The sequence below is a fragment of the Ranitomeya variabilis genome, chromosome 3, assembly GCF_051348905.1.
Source record: "Ranitomeya variabilis isolate aRanVar5 chromosome 3, aRanVar5.hap1, whole genome shotgun sequence".
Classification (NCBI taxonomy): domain Eukaryota; kingdom Metazoa; phylum Chordata; class Amphibia; order Anura; family Dendrobatidae; genus Ranitomeya; species Ranitomeya variabilis.
In genome coordinates, this window is record NC_135234.1 from 322,653,893 (window position 1) to 322,680,044 (window position 26,152).

Consider the following 26,152-nt stretch of genomic DNA (forward strand, 5'->3'; position numbering starts at 1 on the left):
TGTCAATAAAAGTGTAAAGACTTACAAAATATTTATAACTGTACTTTACTAACCATAGAAACATCTAACTGACCTAAAAACATTGAAGAGGAAAATTTTGTGAAAACCAAAATTTGTTTCGGTCTCAAAACCTTTGACCACAATTATGTTCGACAAACAGAGATGAAAAATGTTCTCTTTTTATTCAAACTGCACATCAGGGATTTCACCAGAAGTAGGAACAAAACATAAATTCCCAACTTGTGCCCCTGTAAATACCATAGAAACATCTGACTATAAGATCTAAAAACACTGAGGCAGCAAATTGTGTGAAAAACAATATTTGTGTCAGTCTTAAAACTCTTGATCAAGAGTGCGGGGTCAGCATAAAAATAAGATTAAGCAGTGCTTCATTGGCTTGTGAAGGCTATGCAGACTTGCTCAATCAGAATATTTGTCTATCAAATAAGTACGGTACTTTATGGCACTATAGAGGGAATTTGTTAATGGCTGTATGCCATTTCCAGTAGAAAGAAAGGCACAAATTACAGTAAACGTCATATATTCACATTATTTTGGGACCTATTACTGTTTTTCCACTTCCCTTGCCAATATTGAAAAGTTGTTGATGCTTATTGGGAGTGGCAGGTTCACTGCACCTCACCATATCTGCTATAATTTGCACCAGAAATTGACGTAAATTATAGAGAAAATCTACATCAGCTCATAGTTGGCGGCACCTCTTAATACAATGCCATGAAAACAGAAAAATCATCCTAATTAATACTGAAAAATTCGCCAATCTTAACACATCCCTCCGTTGTCCTACTAAAATTTAAGCATGTGCTTCCTACATTTTTGGTTGAACTTCAGATTAAACAGACGTGCCACATCTAAGTTTATTTCATGTGTCCAGTGGTTAAGAGCCTTAGGCCGGAATCACACTAAACGTACGAAAAATAGTCCACAGTCTCCCTGCCGAGAGTCAAACGAGTGTAATGCAAGTGTCAGGTAAGTACAATTTGATTTATATCTGAATGCAGTGCGACAGCAATGCAATTTTAACATGAGCTTTTACATAGAGCAATTCTCTGTGTCCTAAGCACTTAGTTCTCAAAGGAAATAGTCAAAACACACATACATACATATACACACACACACATATATATACATACATACACAGTATATATACACACTAATATATTTATTATATATACATACACACAGACATACATATACACACATTTTACACACACATACATCTCAAAAAAATAAAGGGAACACTAAAATACCACATCCTGGATATCTCGGATTGAAATATTCTATCTGCAAATTTTTATTCATTGCGTAGTGGAATGTGTTCAGAACAATAAAACATAATTATCAATGTAAATCAAAATGAATATCCCATGGAGGTCTGGATTTGGAATGATACTCAAAATCAAAGTGGAAAATCCAATTACAGGCTGATCCAACTTAAGTGGAAATGCCTCATGACAAGGAAAAAATGCTCATTATGGTGTGTGGCCTCCACGTGCCTGTATGACCTCCCTACTGTACAAAGCCTGGGCATGCTCCTGATGAGGCGGAGGATGGTCTCCTGAGGCATCTCCTCCCAGACCTGGACTAAAGCTTCCAACAACTCCCGGACAGTCTGGACATCCATGTGCTCGCCAGAGGTAGGCTGACTGCCATTAGGTTCTGAGATGAGATCCTCAGACCCCTTGTGAGACCATATGCTGGTGCGGTTGGCCCTGGGTTCCTCCTAATGCAGGACAATGCCAGACCTCATGTGGCTGGAGTGTGTCAGCAGTTCCTGCAAGATGAAGGCATTGAAGCTATGGATTGGCCCGCCCACTCCCCAGTCCTGAATCCGATTGAACACATCTGGGACGTCATGTCTCGCCTCACCAACGTCATGTTGCACCACAGACTGTCCAGGAGTTGTTGGAAGCTTTAGTCCAGGTCTGGGAGGAGATCCCTCAGAAGACCATCCTCCGCCTCATCAGGAGCATGCCCAGGCATTGTACAGTAGGGAGGTCATACAGGCACGTGGAGGCCACACACCATAATGAGCATCTTTTCCTTGTCATGAGGCATTCCCACTGAAGTTGGATCAGCCTGTAACTTCATTTTCCACTTTGATTTTGAGAATCATTCCAACTCCAGACCTCCATGGGATATTAGTGATTTACGGTGATCATTTTTAGGTTTTATTGTTCTCAACACATTCCACTATGTAATGAATAAAGATTTACAAAATGGAATATTTCATTCAGTGATATCTAGGATGAGGGATTTTAGTGTTCCCTTTTTTTTTTTTTGAGCATATGAGATATATATGTTCGTGTCACTGACATCTATATATCTATGTATAATATGTGTATATATCTATTCTATTCTAAGCGGTCACTCTGATTTTACTGTATGCGGCACATGAATTGCTGGCTTTTCAAAGGACACCAATGCATAAAAATCAGAAGACACTGGTTCGAGCGCTGTGCGATTTTTTTCTCGCACCCAAATGCCTGCATTGGCGAGTCTCAGATGAGTCTCTGTGACAATCACAGCATGCTGCCATTTTACAAGCACTCCGAATACAGCTGAGAAAACAAACGCTGATGTAAGCTGCCCCATAGATTAACACTGGGCCGAGTGCTATGCAAAGTTTTCTCGCATAGCACTCTGTTGTATTCTATGGTAGTTTGACTCTGGCCCTAAAGGGACTGTCCAGGTTTGGCATGAAAGTCTGCTCTCCCTATGACTGCTAACTTGTGAATCCTCACATGACGCATAGTTCATGTGGTGAGGATTCTCCAGTGCTGGAGGCAAGATAAGATGGCATATGTCTGCAACTAAGCAATATGCATACTCCAGTTTACATTCTAACTAGGCGTGCGCTGTTTTGCTCAATTCACTTGTATTGCAGACTTTCATATCGGGACAATCCCTTTTAGAGTTTCCCTAAGCTACAAAACCGAATTGGAAAATAGTTACATTTAGAAGCCTACCTTGGCTTGATGAATATCTACACCATACATCGTCAATTTCTTGGCATTTTCTAGAAACTCCAAGTCAGCTTGGGCTGGAGTCATTGGTCTAAAGAATACAAAAAATGGAAAAGATTTTAAATATCATGCTAAGGCATTCGGTTACTGAGCGTAAGGAATCATTAGTAGTGATGAGTGAATATACTCGTTACTCGAGATTTCTCGAGCACGCTCGGGGGTCCTCAGAGTATTTTTTTAGTGCTCTGAGTTTTCGTTTTTCTTGCCGTAGCTAAATGATTTACATCTGTTAGCCAGCTTAAATACATCTGGGGATTCCCTAGCAACCAGGCAACCCCCACATGTACTTATGCTGGCTATCAGATGTAAATCATTCAGCTGCGGCAAGAAAAACTAAAACTCCGAGCACCAAAAAATACGCGGAGGACCCCAGAGCATGCTCGAGAAATCTCGAGTAACGAGTATATTCGCTCATCACTAATCATTAGCCATCATCTATTCAGAGTAAAGGTGATAACTTGTGGATCAGCAGGGGTCCGACTACTGGGACCATCACGCATCCTGAGAAAAGGGTCCCAAAACCACCGTTGTCTATTGGTCTGCCATAAATAGCCAAGTCCAGTGCTCAGCTATCTCAGACAGTCTCATTGATGCAGTGACCTTGCGCATTCTATGTCATTTTTAATGAATTAGCTTTGCAATCATTACTTCAGCTGTGTTCATTATGATTATTTGTATTACTATATTATCCCTATAGTTTCACAGCTTTTTGTTTAGGGTCTATTTCTATGCATTTTGTCTTTCTGCTGCTTGTTATGCCTGTGATAGGATATCATTAAAAGAACCTGAAAGGTCCCCCATGCCCTCCAACCCAACAGTATTCACTTATTTATGAGTAAATTCCCTGCCTAACAAGCCCTGTATAACATTTTCTGTACAACTGAGGTTTAAACAAAAAAAAAAGCATTTATATCCTCCACATGTGCTATGCTAATGAGGGCTTTGACTAGTCGATATGGTGTTAGTTGCCCCAGTGAAGTCAACCCTCTTTCCATGTTATTACGCCCCTAGGGCCTGATAACAAAACTTACACAAGCGGCGTCATCGTGCATGCACACTGCTCTTTTCGGCATCATCATTGCATCTCTATAGCCAAGTGTACACTTCCCGGCTTCAGAGGCGCACTTGCCCATGTCAGGGAGTTTAGAAGATGGCTTTCTGCAATGATGCCGCTCGTGCAAATTATTGCATCACACCCCCATCCTGTCATGTGCTCCCATCCTGCGCCTCCATTCTGTAATGTGCTGCTCTCATCCTGTGCCCCCATCCTGTCACGTGCTGCTCTCATCCTGCGCCCCATGCTGTCATGTGCTGCTCCCATCCTGCGCCCCCGTTCTGTCATGTGCTGCTCCCATCCTGCGCCCCCATCCTGCCATGTATTGCTCCCATCCTGCGCCCCCATCCTGTCATGTGCAGCCCCCATCTTGATTTGTGCGCCTCCATCTCGTCATGTGCTACTCTTCCTGTGCCCTCATCCTGTCATGTGCTCCCATCCTGCGCCCCAATCCTGTCAAGTGGTGCTCTCATCCTGCGCCACCATCCTGTCATGTCCTGCTCCCATCCTGCGCCCCCATCCTGTCATGTGCTGCTCCCATCCTGCACCCCATTCTGTCATGTGCTGCTCTCATCCTGTGCCCCATCCTGTCACGTGCTGCTCTCATCCTGCGCCCCATGCTGTCATGAGCTGCTCCCATCCTGCGCCCCATTCTGTCATGTGCTGCTCCCAACCTGCGCCCCGTTCTGTCATGTGCTGCTCCCATCCTGCGCCCTCATCCTGCCATGTGCTGCTCCCATCCTGCGCCCCCATCCTGTCATGTGCAGCCCCCATCCTGATTTGTGCGCCTCCATCTCGTCATGTGCTACTCTTCCTGTGCCCTCATCCTGTCATGTGCTCCCATCCTGCACCCAAATCCTGTCATATCCTGCTCCCATCCTGCGATGTGCTGCTCCCATCCTGCGCCCCCATCCTGTCATGTGCTGCTCCCATCCTGTGCCCTATCCTGTCATGTGCTGCTCCCATCCTGCGCCCCCATCCTGTCATGTGCTGCTCCCATCCTGCGCCCCATCCTGTCACGTGCTGCTCTTATATTGCGCCCCCATTCTGCCATGTGCTGCTCCTATCCTGCGCCCCCATTCTGTCATGTGCTGCTCCCATCCTGTCATATGCCGCTCCCCCTTCTTGTTATGTGCAGCCCCCATCCTGCGCCCTCATCCTGACTTGTGCGCCTCCATCTCGACAGGATGAGGGCACAGGAAGAGAGTAGCACATGCCGAGATGGAGGCGCACAAATCAGGATGAAGGTGCAGGATGGGAGCAGCACATACCAGAATGGGGGCGCAGGATGAGAGCACCACATGACAGGATTGGGGTGCAGGATGGGAGCACATGACAGGATGAGGGCACAGGAAGAGAGTAGCACATAACATGTGCTCCCATCCTGCGCCCCAATCCAGTCATGTGGTGCTCGCATCCTGTGCCCCTTTCTGGTATGTGCTTCTCCCATCCGGCGCCCCCATCCTGTCATGTGCTGCTCCCATCCTGCGCCCCATTCTGTCATGTGCTGCTCCCATCCTGCGCCCCATTCTGTCATGTGCTGCTCCCATCCTGTGCCCCATTCTGTCATGTGCTGCTCCCATCCTGTGCCCCATTCTGTCATGTGCTGCTCCCATCCTGCGCCCCCATCCTGTCATGTGCTGCTCCCATCCTGCGCCCCATCCTGTCATGTGCTGCTCTCATCTTGCACCCCATTCTGTCATGAGCTGCTCCCATCCTACCATGCTGCTCATCTTGCACCTCCATCCTGTCATATGCTGCTCCCCCTTATGTGCAGCCCCCATCCTGTGCCCTCATCCGGTTTTGTGCGCCTCCATCTCGTCATGTGCTACTCTCTTCCTGTGCCCTCATCCTGTCATGTGCTCCCATCCCGCGCCCCAATCCTGTCATGTGGTGCTCCCATCCTGCGCCCCCCCATGCTGTCATGTCCTGCTCCCATCCTGCGCCCCCATTCTGTAATGTGCTGCTCCAATTCTGCGCCCCCATTCTGTCATGGGGTGCTCCCATCCTGCGCCCCCATCCTGTCATGTGCTGCTCCCATCCATATGCCCCATATGCTGCTCCATAAAGGTTGATGGCCCCCATAAGATACTTCATAGCATAATATGCTCCGTATACTGCTGCGATTAAAAAAATGACATGCTCACATCTCGTTGCTGGGCGCCGAGTGCCGGGGGCCTGAGCAGGCAAGGATAGTGGCACACTATGGGGGTCAGGTGCTGGAGTTGCCACTGACTCAGGCCCCCGGCACTTGTGATAATCACCTGTCCCCATTCCACCGCTGCGCGCCGCTCTGTCTTCCGGGTCCTCTGGCTGTGACTTTCAGATCAGAGGCCGCGATGACTTGTTTACTGCGCGCCCTCTGACTGAAGTGTCGAGACTGCGCCGGAACAGTCTATAAAGGCTTTGGACAGAGATACGCTCCCAGCGTTATATTATAGATATACAGGGCTGGTGAGGAAGGAAATTTACTCAATTAAGTGAATGCTTTGAGGGTATGGGGGACCTGACAGGTTCCCTTTAAGTGCATTATTCATGTCCTGTTACATATAGTAAGCGTAAAAATATTTCTGTGTAGAGCTATTATGTACATTTGCAGGGCTGTAATTTCATAAGATGAAGAGGTTGATGTTGCCACTCCACAGCTGGTAACAATAGATAAAACGTTCATCTACATAGTGGAAACATTACAACTATTTTTCATGTATGCAATGATATTAACTGATATAATTTTATTGGGATTTGTTTCCTTTCAATAAATTAATAACTACCACAATACATAATACAATAAAATATTCTAAAATAATTGGAATCCAGAAGATAGAACAGTGGACAAATGGGACCCTCATGTCGTCTTAGAAAAATTCATAATTAGCTGTCATCTTCTAAATATAAAGTATCTGTTAATTATGTTCAAAATTGTATTCTTGTTTACATAAATTACAAATGCCTTTTTATGTAGGATAAAACACAATTCTTTTATCTATGTGTTTTTTGTGAAATCTGTTTTAGATCATTGCATATTAATGGTATTATTGATTGTGTTCTCGATTCAATTCAACTGATAGCGTTATTAGTTTATTAACACAATCTTTAAAATAGTTAATATGCAATAACAAAGAAGATTTAAGAAAAAAAACACATTAGTAATGTGATTGCATCTCCGTTTTTCCTTCATAAAAATCCCCATATTCTTGTTTACATATATTGCCGGTCTTTGAACGGATATAGTTATACCCAGCGCTGTGAAGTTGGCATCAGTGTCCATCTTGGTGGAGTCGGAATAAAATGGACCAACTCCTAAAATATATAATCAATTGGGTAGAGTACAATGCAGTATGCGATGTCATTTTTTTTCATAATTTAGGAAAGTTATGAAATGTCCTATAAATGTCTGTTCTGTCCTGATCTAAGGATCTTGGCTTTTAGTTGAGATGAATCTGTGCTGCAATTTATGCACATGCTCAGTAGTGAGGCAGTGCTGTGGAGTTGGAGTTGTGGAGTCAGGAGTCAGAGGTTTTGCTTACCGACGCCACAGCCCTGGTTATACCACCTGGATTTCCATTATTTTAGAATATTTTATTGAATTTAGTATGGTACATTTTGGCAGTGTTTTTCTTAAAACAATTTACAGACTACAACAGACTTTAAATGTCCGGGTGGTCTTTTACTTTGCAGTTAAGTCTGAAAGCGTCATTGCAGAGAAAGAATCAACTCAATATCGTGCAACTGGCTTTCAAACACAGATAGACTTGACTTCCCATAAAAAGCCAGAGAATGTTCATTACCATTTTTGTTTTCCCAACCACTGTATGAACGCTGTGTACACGCTATAGCAGTGCTCCCCAACTCCAGTCCTCAAGAGCCACTAACAGGTGATGTGCAATATCACCATCAGCCACCTTTCCTGATCCCTCTCACCCTGTATCTGTCCGCTATTACTGGTATGTCCACTGGTTGCTTTTTTAAAAAATTTTCTTCCTGCATGTTTTCCCACCATAATGCTTTGATGCTAACACAGTTGGCTTTATCTGTCCATTTGGTTCTGACTATTTCCTTTTGCATTTTCCCTTCTAACTTCTAATTAATCCCCTCCTGTGTCTGTGACCAGTCTATCTGCTGCCCCTCCCTCCTGGTCACACCTGGCCTATTTTATGTGCACTTAGCTTGTTATAAAATCTGAGTCACAGGTCTGTCTTGACCGTGGTCTGTCTCTATAAGGATGGCTCTAAAAGGATAACAGCAGAAATGAGCCACAAGGGAACAGAAGGTACAACTAACCACTGTTAATAAATGTACTAAATTTCTTTCCCTTTCCATCACACTTACTTGGCTCCATTACTCCTCATTCTCCTTCGCTATCTCCAAACCCCAGCAGCCTCTAACCAAGTAATCTCTCATTCCCTCCTGCCTCCACACCTGACCTCTTCCGCTGACTTGCTCCTCAACCTCATATCTCTCCTAATAAAACAAGCCGCCAACTCTCCTTATCCCGCCTGCTCTGTCTCTCTCTGCTTCTCCTCACTGCTGGCGACATATCTCCCAATCCTGGACCCCCACATCTCATACCTCCCATTATTACCCCTTCTATCGCTCCCAACCCAATATAAAACCCCGAAATCTTGCCCACCTCAAATCCGTGCCATTGACGCCTACCACCCTACTCCCTCTCTCTGGATCACTCTGGAATACTCGCTCTGTTTGCAATAAACACCACATGATTCATTCTCGTAATCTTTCCTTCCTGGGCCTCACCGAAACATGGCTGACACCCTCTGACACAGCCTCCCATGCTGCGCTATGTTACGGCGGCCTCCACTTCACCCACACTCCTCGTCCTGGCAACAGACATGGTGGAGTGGGCCTTCTCCTTTCTTCAAACTGTACCTTTAACCCAATCCCACCTCTACCCTCCCCTCTTTTGAAATCCACTCTGTCCACATCTACTCTCACTCCAGCATCCAAATGGCCGTCATATACCGACCTCCAGGCGCAGCTACTGCATTTATTGACCAATTTTCCACCTGGCTCCTTCACTCTGTCTGCTGACATTCCCACCATCATTATGGGTGACTTCAACATCCCCATTGACACCCACCAGTCAGCAGCCTCCAAACTCCTGTCCCTTACTTCATCTTTTGGACTTACTCAGTGGTTCTCCTCAGCCACCCACACAGAGGCACATATTAGACCTGGTCGTCACCTGTTTCTGCTCCCTATCTAACTTCACAACATCCCCTCTCCCTCTACCTGACTACCATCTACTCACTTTCTCATCACTGTCCTCCACACCTGTCACCCATGTCTAGCAACATGCACACCCCAGCAGAAACCTCATACATCTAGACCCTCGCACACTGTGACTTTTCAGCCACTGTCCTCCATAGCTTCACTCCATGACAGACACTGCCACTAGTTTCTACGATGCCACTCTGGCATCAACCGTCGACTCTGTCACCCCTGTCATGCAAGGGAGAGTGTGGCGAATCAATAGACAACCTTGGCACAATAACATCACTAAAAAGCTTCGGCAAGTATGCAGAATTGCAGAACAGCAGAACAGCATTGGAAGAAAAGGCATTCACAAGATGATTTCACTGCACTAAAAAAAGCAACACTCGCATTCAAATCAGCTCTCATCTCTGCTAAACAGGCCTATTTCACATCCCTTGTAACTTCTTTATCACACAACCCCAAACAGTTGTTCAACACTTTTAACTCCCTCCTCCGCCCACCACTGCCCCCTCCGACTTTCTGAGGGTATGTGCACACGCTGCAGATTTTGCTGCGGATCTGCAGCGTTTCTGCAGCTGCGGATCCGCAGCGGTTTCCCATGCATTTACAGTACCATGTAAAGCTATGGGAAATGAAATTCGCAGTGCACATGCTGTGGAAAAAAACGCGCGGAAACGCAGCGGTTTATTTTCCGCAGCATGTCAATTCTTTGTGCGGAATCCGCAGCGGTTTTTCACCTGCTCCAATAGGAAACTGCAGGTGAAAATCCGCAGCGGAAACCACAATAAAAACCGCGATAAATCCGCAGTAAAAACCGCAGTGGTTTTGCACTGCGGATTTATCAAATCCGCTGCGGAAAATTCCGCAATGGAATCCGCAGTGTGTGCACATGGCCTTCATCTCTGCAGAGGACTTTGCCACGCACTTCAAAAATAAGACAGACCAAACAAGGCAAGTCTTTGTTGTCTGACCACCACAACCCCTTTGTATACCAGACGAATGCCCTTACCCCATAACTTCCCTCTCCAAAATCACTGAAAGACAGCTTGCTCATATCTCCAAATCACACCTCTCCACTTGTGCGCTTGACCCCATCCCATCCTCTCCCCAACCTCACCACTACACTAATCCCATCCCTAACACATCTCTTCAATCTATCACTAGCTTCTGGTACCTTCCCCTCTGCTTTCAAACATGCCACAATCACACCTATCCTCAAAAAGCCTTCCCTTGACCCGAGCGCTATTGCCCAGCTACCGCCCCATATCTTTGCTCCCATTTGCTTCCAAACTACTTGAGCAGAACATTCACGCTCAACTTTCCTCTCACCTTGCATCTAAGTCTCTCTTTGACAACCTACAATCTGGCTTCAGTCCCCACCATTCCACTGAGACTGCCCAGACCAAACTTACGAATGACTTACAGGCAAAGCTAACAGACAATTCTCTATACTCCTCCATCTAGACCTGTCCTCTGCCTTTGACACAGTTGATCACTGCCTCCTACTACAGATCCTCTCTTCCTTTGGTGTCAAAGACCTCGCCCTGTCCTGGATCTCCTCATACCTCCCCAACCGCACACTTAGCGTTTCCTACTCCCATACTACCTCTTCACCTCGCCCCCTCTGTTGGTGTCCCTCAAGGCTCTGTCCTAGGACCCCTTCTCTTCTCAATCTATACCTTTGGCCTGGGACAACTCAAAGTCCTATGGCTTCCAGTACCATCTATATGCCATTGACACTCATATCTACCTGTCTGGCCCAGAAGTCACCACTCTGCTCTCCAGAATCCCAGAGTGTCTATCAGCCATATCCTCCTTCTCCTCTCGCTTCCTCAAACTCAATGTGGACAAAACCGAACTAATTATCTTTCCTCCATCTCGCACACCTTCCCTACCTGATCTATATATCACAAATAAATGAATTCACACTTTCCCCTGTCCCGTAATCCGCTGCCTCGGAGTAACCCTTGACTCTGCCCTGTCCTTTAAACCGCACATCCAAGCTCTCGCCACCTCCTGTCGCCTCCAGCTGAAAAATATTTCCGGAATCAGCCCTTTCCTCAACCCTCACTCTACCAAAATGCTTGTGCATGCCCTAGTCATCTCCCGCCTCGACTACTGCAACATCCTCCTTTGAGGCTTACCTTCTAACACTCTCGCACCCTTCCAGTCCGTCCTTAACTCTGCTAATCTCTCTCCTTGCTACACTCCAGCTTCTTCTCTTTGCAAATCCCTTCACTGGCTCCCAATTTCCCAGCGTATCCAGTTTAAACAACTAAGGCTACGTTCACATTTGCGTTGTGCGCCGCAGCGTCGGCGCCGCAACGCACAACGCAAACAAAAACGCAGCAAAACGCATGCACAACGCTGCGTTTTGCGCCGCATGCGTCCTTTTTTTCATTGATTTTGGACGCAGCAAAAATGCAACTTGCTGCGTCCTCTGCGTTCGGACACTGGCGCCGCAGGGACGCATGCGGCGCAAAACGCAAGTGCGATGCATGTCCATGCGCCCCCATGTTAAATATAGGGGCGCATGACGCATGCGGCGACGCTGCGGCGCCGACCGCAAATGTGAACGTAGCCTAACACTGACCTACAAAGCCATCCATAACCTTTCTCCTCCTTATATTTCCAAACTAATCTCTCAATATCTTCCCTCACAATCTCTGGTCCTCCCAAGACCTCCTTCTCTCCTCCACGCTTATTCGCTCCTCACCCAATCGCCTCCAAGACTTCTCCCGAATATCCCCCATCATCTGGAATTCTGTGCCCCAACACGTCCAGTTATCCACCACATTTGGATGCTTCAAATGGAACCTGAAAACCCATCTCTTCAAAGAAGCTTACAACCTGTAATGACCACCTCAACACCATTGGAGCTACTTGCAACCCCCGACCTACTGTATCCTTCCCCACATCTCCCATCTGTATCAGTCTGTCGTTGTTAGTTTTGTTTACTGTATGTGATTTGTATTTTGATGTAACCCCGTCTATTGTACAGCACCATCGAATTAATGGTGCTATATAAATAAAAAAAAATAATAAATAACGTTTTCCGGATTTCCTTAGTATTCCACAGGTGACAATTGGAGTACCTGCACAGGGAATAATTTCATCACCTGTACAATACCAATACCAATGAAATCCTTAAAACATGACCTGTTAGTGGCTCTTGAGGCCTGGAGTTGGGGAAGACTGCACTACAGGAAGCACGGACAGTGCTTCCTACTCCAGACACGACGATCATGTGATCACCAAGTGTTTGGAGGGAGCAGGAGCTGCTGGGTTGCAGCAGACCCAAATTAGCTTTGCAGGAGGAAGAATTTAATTTCTAACTGAGGCTAATGTACAAGAACACAAATTTACATCTATTTTTAGTGGTCACTTGTAGTAATAAATTAAAAAAATAAAAATACATATATATATTTATTATCGTTACTTGTTTGGAGATCTCCTTGGTCTTCATAGTAGTTGGTTAGTGGTGCCTCTTGCTTAACCCTTTCATGACCTTGGGATTTTCCGTTTTTCCGTGTTCGTTTTTCACTCCCCTCCTTCCAGAGCCATAACTTTTTTATTTTTCCGTCAACATGGTCATGTGAGGGCTTATTTTTTGCGAAACAAGTTGTAATTTTGAACTTCATAATTGGTTTTAGCATGTAGTGTACTAGAAAACGGGAAAATAAATCCAAGTGTGGTGTAATTGCAAAAAAAGTGCAATCCCACACTTGTTTTTGGTTTGGCTTTTTTGCTAGGTTCTCTAAATGCTAAAAGTGACCTGCCATTATGATTTTCCAGGTCATTACGAGGTCATAGACACCTAACATGTCTAGGATATTTTTTATCTAAGTGGTGAAAAAAAATTCCAAACTTTGCTAAAAGAAAATAAAAAATTGTGCCATTTTTCGATACCTGTAGCGTCTCCATTTTTCATGATCTGGGGTCGGTTGAGGGCTTATTTTTTGCGTGCCGAACTGGCATTTTTAATAATACCATTTTAGTGCAGATACGTTCTTTTGATCGCCTGTTATTGCATTTTAATGCAATGTGGCGGCGGCCAAAAAAACGTAATTCTGGCGTTTCAAATTTTTTTCTCGCTGCGCTATTTAGCGATCAGCGTTTGACAGCGGCATTTAACTAGTTAATAGCGGCGGGTGAATCGCAATTTCACCCGCCACTATTGTGGGCACATGTCAGCTGTTCAAAACAGCTGACATGTCCCGGCTTTAATGCGGGCTCACCGCCAGAGCCCTGCATCAAAGCGGGGTATCTGACCTCGGACGTACTATCCCGTCCGAGGTCAGAAAGGGGTTAATGGTGTTGCAGCCTCTGTGGCCTTTCAGAAAGTTGTGTATATACTGACAGACCATGTGACACTTTGCCTGCACACAAGTGGACTTCTTTTCACTAAGCATGTGACTTATGAAGGTAATTGCTTGCCCCAGAATTTTTTAGGGGCTTCATAGTAAAAGTGGTGAATATATATGCACATGCTGATTCACTGTTTGATCCCATAAATTTAATTTATGTATATATTTTTCTCAATTCACTTCATCAGCTTTGACTATTTAGTGCTGAAACATCACATACAAATCGGATTACAAAAATACACACCTCATTTTTTTTCCCCTCTACACCCCTTTACACAGAACACAAATTATTTGGAAATGCAAATTCCCGCACTTTTTTTTAGAATTGTTAAGAAATAAATTGTTAATGAAATAACCCAAAATTTTGTATGGTAAGGAAAAAGGGCAAAATGGTCTAACTTTTTAAATATATTTTCATTTTTTGTTTAGGTTATATCTGACTGTTTCTTTTTTTCTCCTCTATCTTTAAATTTTTTTATCCTCTTAGGACATTAGAGATCACTGGTTTGTGCAATAACGTTACTCAAGTAGTAGTATGTCATCATCTAAATAATAAAAATGTAGGGAATGGCTCAAATTTCTGTTGATTTACCTGTAGGACTTATGTAGCTCTGCAACTTTGACCTCAAGATCCTTAGTCTGATTGGGACTCAGTTTAAACTCACTGACATATTCTGTGCCATGAAGATCTTCATCATAATCTCCCACTTCGGACTGGACAGTGTATGAACCCAAAAGGGCAAGAGTAGCAAAAGAGCAAGGCAAGCACCCAGCGAGTATATCTTTACGAAGCTGTAGACAAAGATAATACCTGTAAAAGTGCAAAGTACCAAAGTCAGAAAGTATGCATCATGTTCATTTATCAGGACAGCAAAGACAAGTCCTATCCCATGCATAAAGTAACAGAGTAAAATATGATCTCACAAATATATATCAAAGTAGACTAGTGCAAATCAATTATCGTAACACAAATTACTATCATTTCTGTGGTTACAGCCAGTGAAATTATGCAAACTATACACGGTATGGCCACATTTTTTTGTCATTTTAAGTAAAAGTATTTAAAACAATAAAAAAAACGGTAAGTTTGTATCTTCGGCTTCTAGGAAAAAGTACATTTTAAATTGAAGTCTAATCCTAAAGTCAAATTTCCTCCTGTTTGTCCACTGTTTTTGCTAACCCTCAGAATCTAGTTGTGCAGTACAATCACAAACAAAGCAAAGAACAGTAATCTTTTTCCCATAAAAAGTACTACAACAGAGATCGACGTCATTAAGCGAAAACCTGTCACCAGGTTCTCCCAATATAATGTGTTGCCACCACCACCTTTTAGTTCTCTGTATAAACATGCCTTCAGCTCCTTTAAATAAACTGTGATGGCTAACATCACATATGTAAAACTGTGACTCTCGGGCCAAATCAGGCCCGTGATACTGTGTGGGTCCCCCAAGTATATTTGATCCACAATGCAGGGTGGATCACCCAACTGGCATCGCACTTTCAACTATATTGGCATTCTAGATGCCGATACAGTTGAAAGCAATGATGGAGGAGGGAGTGTCACATGACGCTCCCTCTCCCATCATTCCCTCTCTGTGTCTGACGTTTCAGCGCAGCAGACACAATGATGTCATTACAACGCGCCTGCTGTACTGAGATGTGCAGAGGATCTGAAGACACCATGAAGAGAGCAGAGCAACGAAGGAATGGGCATAGGCGAGTATTTTATTTATTTTTTTTAATGTGGTGTCTATTATGCTGTATGGAGCACTAGGTGATGCCAATTATACTGTACTGGGCACTATGTGGGGCCATTTTACTGTATAGGGCACTATGTGGAGCCATTGCACTGTATGGAAAGCAATGCATTCTTTTTCAAGGCGATTGGGAAGGGTACAGTTGGGTCATCATATGGTGCGCGTGAGGAGGGTAATGTGGAGGAATCACACTGTTTGGGGGAACTTTTATTTGCATCATACTGTATTATCTCTATTATTCAAGGGTTTTTTTTAGCCTTTGTTATCACATATTTCACCCCTTAAGCCCCAAGGGTGGTTAGTACGTTAATGACCGGGCCAATTTTTACAATTCTGACCACTGTCCCTTTATGAGGTTATAACTCTAAAACGCTTCAACAGATCCCGGTGAATCTGACTGTTTTCTTAAGACATATTGGGCTTCACGATAGTGGTAAAATTTGTTTGATATTACCTGCGTTTATTTGTGAAAAAAACGGAAATTTGGCGAAAATTTTGAAAATGTAGCAATTTTCCAACTTTGAATTTTTATGTCCTTAAATCACAGAGATATGTCACGCAAAACACATAATGAGTAACATTTCCCACATGTCTACTTTACATCAGCACAATTTTGGAACCAAAATTTTTTTTTGTTAGGGAGTTATAAGGGTTAAAATTTGACCAGCAATTTCTCATTTTTACACCACCATTTTTTTTTTTAGGGACCACATCACATTTCAAGTCATTTTGAGGGGTCTATATGACATAAAATAACCAAGTGTGACACCATTCTAAAAACTGCACCCCTCAAGGTGCTCAAAACCACATTCAAGAAGTTTATTAACCCTTCAGGGTGTTTCACAGGAATTTTTCGAATGTTTACATAAAAATGAACATTTAACTTTTTTGCCCAAAAAATTTACTTCAGCTCCAATTTGTTTTAGTTTACCAAGGGTAACAGGAGAAAAGTTGTTGTACAATTTATCCTGAGTACGCCGATACCCCATATGTTGGGGTAAACCACTGTTTGGGCGCATGGCAGAGCTCGGAAGGGAAAGAGCGGCATTTGGAATGCAGACTTAGATGGATTGGTCTTCAGGCGTCACATTGTATTTGCAGAGCCCCTGATGTACCTAAACAGAAGAAACCCCCCAAAAGTGACCCATATTGGAAACTAGACCCACCAAGGAACTTCTCTAGATGTGTTGTGAGAACTTTGAACCCCCAAGTGTTTCACTACAGTTTATAACGCAGAGCCGTGAAAATAAAAAATTATTTTTTCCCCGCAAAAATGTTTCTTTAGCGCCCCAAATATTTATTTTCCCAAGGGTAACAAGAGAAATTGGACTCCAAAAGTTGTTGTCCAATTTGTCCTGAGTACGCTGATACCTCATATGTTGGGGTAAACCCCTGTTTGGGCGCACGGGAGAGCTCGGAAGGAAAGGAGCACCGTTTTACTTTTTCAAAGCAGAACTGGCTGGATTTGAGATCGGACGCCATGTCGCGTTTGGAGAGCCCTGATGTGCCTAAACAGTGGAAACCCCCAATTGTAACTGAAACCCTAACCCAAAACACACCCCTAACCCTAATCGCAACCACACCCCTAACCCTCATGCCAACCCTAACCACACCCGTAACCCTGACACACCCCTAACCCTAATCCCAACCGTAAATGTAATCCAAACCCTAACTTTTGCGCCAACCCTAACCCTAACTTTAGCCCCAACCCTAACAGTAGCCCTAACCGTAGCCCCAACCCTAACTGTAGCCCCAACCCTAACTGTAGCCCCAACCCTAACCCTAACTTTAGTCCCAACCCTAACCCTAACTTTAGCCCCAACCCTAACCCTAACTGTAGCCCTAACCCTAACTTTAGCCCTAACCCTAACTTTAGCTCCACCCCTAACCCTAATTTTAGCCCCAACCCTAACAGTAGCCCTAACCCTAGCTCTAATGGGAAAATGGAAATAAATACATTTTTTTTTATTTTATTATTTTTCCCTAACTAAGGGGGTCATGTAGGGGGATTTGATTTACTTTTGAAGCGGGGTTTTTTTAGCGGATTTTTATGATTGGCAGCTGTCACACACTAAAAGACGCTTTTTATTGCAAAAAATAGTTTTTGACATTTTGAGAGCTATAATTTTTCCATATTTTGGTCCACAGAGTCACTTGAGGTCTCGTTTTTTGCGGGACGAGTTGACGTTTGTATTGGTAACATTTTTGGGCACGTGACATTTTTTGATCGCTTTTTATTCCGATTTTTGTGAGGCAGAATGACCAAAAACCAGCTATTCATGAATTTCTTTTGTGGGGGGAGGGGGGGGGGGGCGCTTATACCGTTCCACGTTTGGTAAAATTGATAAATCAGTTTTATTCTTCGTGTCAGTACGGTTAGAACGATACCTCATTTATATCATTTTTTTATGTATTGGCGCTTTTATACGATCAAAACTATTTTATAGAAAAAATAATTATTTTTGCATCGCTTTATTCTGAGGACTACAACTTATTTTTTCGCTGATGATGCTGTATTGCGGCTCGTTTTTTGCGGGACAAGATGACGTTTTCAGCGGTACCATGGTTATTTATATCCGTATTTTTGATCGCGTGTTATTTCACTTTTTGTTCGGTGGTATGATAATAAAGCGTTGTTTTTTGCCTCTTTTTTACGGTGTTCACTGAAGGTGTTAACTCGTGGGACAGTTTTATAGGTCGGGTCGTTATGGATACGGCGATACTAAATATGTGTACTTTTGTTTTTTTATTATTTAAAGAAATGTATTTATGGGAACAATATTTTTTTTTCTTTAGGAATTTTTTTTTTTTTTCTCTTTTACACATTAAATATTTTTTTTTTACATTATCACATTGTCCCGGGGGGGGAAGGGGTGTGGGGGTGGGGGGGAACATCACTATATAGTGACAGATCGCTGACACTTTGCAGAGAACTGTCAGATCAGCGATCTGACGTGCACTGCTCCAGGCTTACAGGCGCCTGCTCTGAGCAGGCGCTTGTAAGCCACCTCCCTGTAGGAGCCGGAAGTAGCCCCGCGGCCATTTTGGATCCAGGGCCTGCATGGAGGAGACGCTCGGTACAAGGGGAGCACATCGCCTTGTACCGAGGGTCTCAGGGAAGCCCGCAGGGAGCCCCCTCCCTGCGCGATGCTTCCCTATGCCCCCGGAACGCTGCGATCATGTTTGATCACAGTGTCCCGGGGGTTAATGTGCCAGGGGCGGTCCGTGACCGCTCGTGGCACATAGTGCCGGATGTCAGCTGCGATAGTCAGCTGACACCCGGCCGCGCTCCCCCCGTGAGCGCTGCTGATTGCATATGACGTACTATCCCGTCACTGGGAATTAAGTCTAAGGTAACCTCGACAGGATAGTATGTCATATGGGATTAAGGGGTTAAATTAGGCTATTGGGCCATATGTTTTTTTACTGCTCGTACATAGAATAAAACATTGCAATGATATAATGCTAAGATATTAAATGTACTTTGTTCGTGGGACAACCCCTTTAAGTTTGTTTCCATATGAAAAAGTTAGTTATATTTGATAAGGAAAAACTTCAATTGTAGACCAAGCTTTTAATTTTGGCCCCCATAATTTAATAACTGTCCTTCAGTGTTTGCTAGTGTACACCAAATGCTACTATGATCTGATAGGCATCTCTTGGCCATGCTCAGCACTCCTCAGCCTTTAAAGCTTGTTTCACACATCCGTCTTCTGGCGAGCGTCGTAATGCATTGTTGCGACGGATCGACGTACATTTTGAAAATAGTAAAAAACTTATGTAACGCATCCAGTGTTTTAACGGATGTGTCGTTTGTGTTCTTGCCTGAATTTCAATGGAGAAATTTCTGGGAAGGGGAGAGAGAGAGAGAGAAAGCGAGAAAGATATTCAGTCATTGGATTCCTGCGTTTCAGTGACAGCAGGATCCTGCGTCCTAGGCTCCCATTCTGTGGAACGACGTATGATGCAGGAGGCGTCCTGGCACGTTTTTCCACTGCAGACAAAAAACGTTCCTTTCAACGTTTGTTCCAAACGACGGGCCGTCAAATTCTGCAAGATCCAGTGCACGACGGACGAAACGTTTTGCTATACATTGAGATACGTCGCTAATACAAGTCTATGAGAAAATGCAGGATCCTGCAAACTTTTTTGCAGGATCCTGCTTTCTCAAAAAACGACGTATCTCGACGGGAGCTCAAAGACGGAAGTGTGAAAGAGGTCTAACATGGATGCTTTTGCACAGATACAATCTATCCCTGCGCAAGCATGATTTGCTCTTTCGTATTGAGGGCAGAGCAACCATTTCATCTGTGCATGAGTAGAACGGTCTGCATGGATGATGTACGAAACGTTATCCATATCAATAAAAACCAAAGGAGGTGGCAACTGCAAGACAGTCCTTGTTCAAGGCTGCTCAGTGCCCCTTGTATAGCACAGGACAATTCAAAAAACACATTTTATGAGGTTTTTCAAGGCTATTGGGTTTATATAAAGGGGTTGTAGGAATGTTGATAAAGACAGCCAAACGGTGATGGCAACGGATTACATACGGAATACCTGGTGATTGGTTCCCTTTAAAGTCAATAGAAACTTTTAATGTCACTCGGTATCTGTCAAAAAAATATGCCACAGGGTTTATGACTCAGACCTGAATTTTATGACCAGAATTATCAGCTGTGTCTACAGGTATTACCAGTCATGGTAATTCTGCCTTCGATATGGAAACTGATGAAAACTTTCCTTTAAAATATTTTTATTGGGTTTTATATTAAACCGGGATTAGGGCAGTTAACATAGGAAGGGAGGGAAGAGTAAAGAGGACAGAGGAAAGGAAGAAAAAGGAAGAGGAGGAATAAAAGGAAAAAACCCCTATACAAATAAAGGGAGAGACAAACAAACATACATTTCCTTAAATATACACATAGTTAACTGTTGCTTAATATTACAACACCTGAAAATCAAAAAGCATTAGTCATACAAACACTATGAATAATATATGGAATATATGGGAGCTTGTCGCGTCTGGGAACACCCTTGCACCCTTGGGTGACTCAAAGACTAAGTGGAGGGAAAGATTGGTTCATTTAAAACAGTAGCAAGTAGAATAGGATTTTACTAATTACTTAATAATTAGGCAAAACATTGAAGTCCACTATTACACTGTAATCCAAAAATGAGAAGACCTCATGGGAAATGTATCAAAATTAGCATCCAGTTCCATCAAGTAGGACAGAGGCCTGGTGGGACGAAGAAAAGAGTTCATGTGAAGCCAACGAGGACATTATTCCATTTTTTTTTTTATTTTAAAAATTCAATTCCTTCCTCCGGAGATGAGATGGCTATTAATTTCGACGCAAATTTCACTTGTAAGGTGGAAGTCTGGGTCCAGTGATAGGATATTCCGACGCGCAAGAGTACTCGAGTTGTATAGTGATATAATTTATTTTTTACATTGTAGCTCTAGACTTTGAACAGTCTTTGAACAGTTATTTTGTCATACAGAGATGCAAGGTTTTTTGAATTTCTTGTCAGGACAAGAAGATCATTCCATACCTACCCAGGGTAAAAGGACACAACTTCTCTTGCTATATCTGGAGGAAGAGAGAGTGGCCTGGGGATTCTAAATGCCCTCTCAACAAGGTTTTTTCTTTGGCTTTAGGTAGCAAGTCAGATATCATTGTAGAGATATAATCTTTTAATTGAGAGGGCTGGACCGATACCAGAATTCCTAATATTTCAGGTTGTTTTTTCTTTTAAAATCTTCATAATTAGCCAAGCTGTTTTTAAAAGAGAGAATATCTTTTTGTATCTTTTCCAGGGAATCAGAGATTATAGAAATGTTTTTAACGTCCTTAGAAAATAGGGTCTCAATTTTTGTATGTCTTATCAATTATTTTTGGGGCCTTGATAACGTTTGGATTGGGGTCTTTAACAATACAAGATAGAGTTTCTAACAAAAAGCTTTTTTTAAAAGGTCTCGGAGGCCTTAACTTCATCTGTTTGTTGAGAGACAGATGTCTTTGTATTGGTCCCAAAAGAAATTTTCAAATTACCACCAGTACCTATACCTGTGATATCTGCTGATGCTAGAAAAGCTTTACAAATGTTAATCATAAACTTTTCAGATGGAGAATTTTCATAAGTGGGTATACTGTTCACTAGAGATAAATTAGAAGGGCGCACCCTAGACTCCATAGAAAATTGCTTCTGACTAGTATCTCTTGTAATTAAATGCTTTGAGAAATTATCCGGGAGATCGGACTTCCCGAAACCGTTGGAACTCTCTGACTCTGAATAGGAATGTAGAGATGAAGTATCAACAGAATCTCCCTCATAGGGAAAATCACTCCCCCCATGATAAGAGGAGTCTGCCACGTCAGTAAAGTCTTCTGAGTGGACACTCTAGTTCCTCATGAGAAACAGAAGAAACGTCTGTTTTGGAGTGTGAGACAAGGTAGGAATCTGACGGATCTGGATGATCCTCTGTGTCATTATTTTTATTATTGGCTGGTTCTACAGTAGAGGTAAATTTTGTAGTTTTATTTTGAAAGGGTATAAGATGAAGCATAGTCTGTTCCATCAAAGAATCTAACCAAGACATTTGCAAATCTAATGTGTTTAAAGTTGAAAGGATCTTCTGTATGATTGACAGTCATATGGTCATTGCTGTGCAGCAGTGCATTAAGGCCCCGTCTCACATAGCGAGATCGCTAGCGAGATCGCTGCTGAGTCACAAGTTTTGTGACGCAACAGCGACCTCCATAGCGATCTCGCTATGTGTGACACGTACCAGCGATCAGGCCCCTGCTGTGAGATCGCTGGTCGTGTCGGAATGGCCTGGACCTTTTTTTGGTCGTTGAGGTCCCGCTGACATCGCTGAATCGGTGTGTGTGACACCGATCCAGCGATGTCTTCACTGGTAACCAGGGTAAACATCGGGTTACTAAGCGCAGGGCCGCGCTTAGTAACCCGATGTTTACCCTGGTTACCAGCGTAAATGTAAAAAAAAACAAACAGTACATACTCGCCTTTCGGTGTCCAGGTCCCTCGCCGTCTGCTTCCTGCTCTCACTGACTGCCGGCCGTACAGTGAGAAGTGAGAGCACAGCAGTGACGTCACCGCTGCGCTCTGCTCTCACTGTACGGCCGGATCTCAGTCAGAGCAGGAAGTAGACGGCAAGGGACCTGGACACCGAAAGGCGAGTATGTACTGTTTGTTTTTTTTGGTAACCAGGGTAAACATCGGGTTACTAAGCGCGGCCCTGCGCTTAGTAACCCGATGTTTACCCTGGTTACCCGGGTGCTGCAGGGGGACTTCGGCATCGTTGAAGACAGTTTCAACGATGCCGAAGTCGTTCCCCTGATCGTTGGTCGCTGGAGAGAGCTGTCTGTGTGACAGCTCCCCAGCAACCACACAGCGACTTACCAACGATCACGGCCAGGTCGTATCGCTGGTCGTGATCGTTGGTAAATCGCTTAGTGAGACGGGGCCTTTACTGTCGTTCACCAGAGGATGACTACAGTCTTTTGTTGTAGCCATGTCGTTGAAGATTGACCCATTAGGGCAGGAGGATTTATCAAAAGGTGTCAACATTTTTATCAGACTTATAATCCACATTAATGTGAATAGAGGATTTAGGGTTATTAAGATTTCCATCTTTGAAATCTGTAATGGGGTTGCAAGAGTCAAAGGTGGCACAGTCCCCTGATGTATAAAATGTTTGAACTATCTCATAGAACTCTGCAGGTGGATCTAAGGTTCCATTCAGCAGTGTCCCATCAGCAGTGCCATCTACTAAAATATCACACAATCCCCTTTTGTGATCACTGTCCTGAGGTGCCTTCCCTCCCCTTAATTATGGGATTAATATTTACATCTTTAGGCATGGCACATGTCTCTATTTTAGAGCAGGGTTGCCAGCTGCCATGGCTCTCAACTGAACGATCTGATGTATGTTTGGTTTTGGCAGCACAACCAGTGTCTATTAAACTTCTATCTGGTGGCCCCGCATAATCTTTGTCCCCCTGCATATGCCCTGTGGTTTTTAAGTTCCTGTAAGGGGATTTAGGGGTGGCTCACCTCCTTGAATGTGAGGGTGGCTGCAGACCATCACGGTGTTTAAGCAGTGTTTTACTCACAGTATCTGAGATCAGCTGACTGGCAGCGCATCCTCCCCTATCGTTAGCACTGCAGACCGGAGTGAAGCTCCCCCAGATTCCCAGCGGCCAGGCAGGGCTCCGGAGAGACTCGCCTCCGCCAGAGCAGGAGGGGGCTCCCCATGTTCTTTCAGCAGCAAAGCTGGCTTCACCTCGCTCTCCGCGGTGATTCTCCGGCGTCTATTCTCCTTGCTGACAGCCGGCGAGGAGGATGGCGATTTATTCTGCTTCCTGCTCCACGGATCCCGGTTGAGTCAGGGGAGTCCCGACATTTTCTCCCAACAGTGCCGCGTCGCTCCTCTTCAATGTCCCAGGTGTCGCTGCCATCTGCCGGCGGTCTCTCAATTCTTCAGCGGCTAATGCCTGAACCGCATGTAGGCCGGATTTCTTCTCTCCCGCGCCAAATTCGTAGGCAATGCTCCAGGTATCTTCTGTCCATTCAGACCGGAGGTGGTGAGTCTGTTGTAGAAATTCTTCTTTGGTCCTGTGTCGGTGGCCATTTTAGCTGGCGTCCTCCACATAGCCGATGAGGGAGATTAATAAGCAGTTTTCCCGGGGACATTTCTCTGTCCTGGAAAGGGCTTTTTCGACAGTAAGCCAAGTAAGTTTTTCTTAGCGATCTAGACATGTTCCCAAAGGTCTTCAGCTTCTGTCAGCGCAAAAAAAATCCGCTTTTAAGCACACTAATGTTGCTTTTTTTTTGGGGGGGGGGGGGGATTCACAGGAGCTCCTGCAAAACCCTCCCCTGCAAACCACGCCCCCCCGCCACTGCTGGAAACTTTCTAAAGCGACAGGAGGTATGAGTGTCAAGAGGCATTTACCCTGAAAGGTAATTGTGAACGAGCATTGTTAATAACGCTTGTTTCACGATTATCTTGCTCATTGATTAGGTGAAATTATTTTTTGTGCAGCGTAAAATAATCTCTCGGCGGCGCATCAGCCTATGCACAGAGTCATCTAGTATAGATGGGTAAGTGCATTATTTGCTTTGGTCTACTTGTGTAAATAAGCATTCAAACGACCGCTGGTAAAAGGTTACTGATCATGGTCATACCATGCCACTGGTCAAAAAGTCAAAATTATTATGGTCAGCATCTCAGAATAAACTCTTCGATACAGACAGGCCATGACCAATGTTTCGGTCATTGTGAACCTTGGTTATCATACATTATTAACGCTTTATGACGTCACTACGATAAAGCGTTAATTTTCTTCTAAAAAATAAAAAAAATAAAAAAGCCCCATTGGCCAGTGTGAAAATGATAACATTACTAATTTTGTTTTTTAATAAAGATCGCTACACTGAGGTAAAAACAAAACGGTGCCAATATTTATTTTAAAAAGACAAGCAGCACAAAAATCCTGATTTTAACAAGTTATTTTTTAATGACATACTACCTTTAAGTTAACTGACACCAGTCATAATATTGCACTGTTGTGCTTGTGCTTATTTGCAGTCATTCAAATGGGGTTGTCCACATGACTTAAGATGTGTAAATCCTCACATCACGCACCAGTGCTGTCAGGATTCTCCAGTGTCCACAGCAAGACTGAGCGGTCATGTGACCACCAAGTATGTGATATGCACATTTCCAGCCACATTTTGACTAGACATGCGTGGTCTTGCTCAATTCACTTGTATGTAGGGGCCCGCGCTCATCCAGTTGGAATGTGGCCAGGAGTATGCATATCACATACTTCACATGACCTTCTGCTCCTGGCACCAGTAAATCCTGACAGCACGCTGTAGGGATTCAAAATACACTATTGTCAGAGCATATGACAATAGCATAAGAGACTTTACCTTGTTATATCTTCTGTCAGCTGAGCAGGGTCAGGAGGATAAAATTTCACATTAAAAGTGAAATCCCATGGAGCTCCTATAATTGAACCAAAAATTACATATTACAAATAGGGAAAGAAAAAAAAAAGTTAACATTGAACCTTATACTACTAAAGATGTGACATCTTGCTGAAGCTAGTCAAGAGCTAAAAGGAAAGTAGCATATTAAAACCCAGGCTTACAGCGCTAAAATGATACCACAGTAGTGAGGAGGCACAACCCCCTTGTCTCTAGTTTCTGCAAGGGTGAGGGCGAAGCTGTATGTCACACAATAAAGATCACAGAACTGGAATTCATTATTCTTTGTTACCAAACCGACCCTTTTCCCAGGATGCAAATCCATTTATTCATGCATTTCTAGGAATATCAGATAAGGAATAGTACAAAGGAGATTTCTAGGAAAAGATGCCTGAGAATTATTATATTGAGAATAATTAGTTGTTCCCTAAAACAGTCAGAAGAGCTGACAGATCCTCTACATTCATGATGCGGTAATCTCCCTTTAATTGAACATGATCCACTATTAAGTTATAGACTTAGTTTATACGCTCTAGGCTACTTTCACACTAGCGTCGTGCACTGCACGTCGCTATGCGACGTTGCAGCGCATCGACGCTAGCGTTGAAAGCGCCGCACAACGGGGGCAGCGGATGCAGTTTTACATTGCATCCGCTGCCCCATTGTGAGGTGCGG

The 26,152-nt window shown here is 43.9% G+C and overlaps 1 protein-coding gene across 18 annotated transcripts in view; it reads right to left on the bottom strand.

Annotated features, from left to right (window-relative positions):
• Nucleotides 1-26,152, bottom strand: part of LOC143815937 (protein 4.1-like) — a 405,258-nt gene that overhangs the window by 145,740 nt on the left and 233,366 nt on the right. For all 18 annotated transcript variants that reach the window (XM_077295758.1, XM_077295756.1, XM_077295754.1 and 15 more), the window contains 3 exons: nucleotides 25,421-25,496; nucleotides 14,296-14,514; nucleotides 2,991-3,078 (listed from right to left, as the gene is read on the bottom strand). In XM_077295758.1, coding sequence (XP_077151873.1) covers nucleotides 2,991-3,078; nucleotides 14,296-14,514; nucleotides 25,421-25,496 — 383 coding nt within the window. The remainder of the gene's footprint in view (nucleotides 1-2,990; nucleotides 3,079-14,295; nucleotides 14,515-25,420; nucleotides 25,497-26,152) is intronic.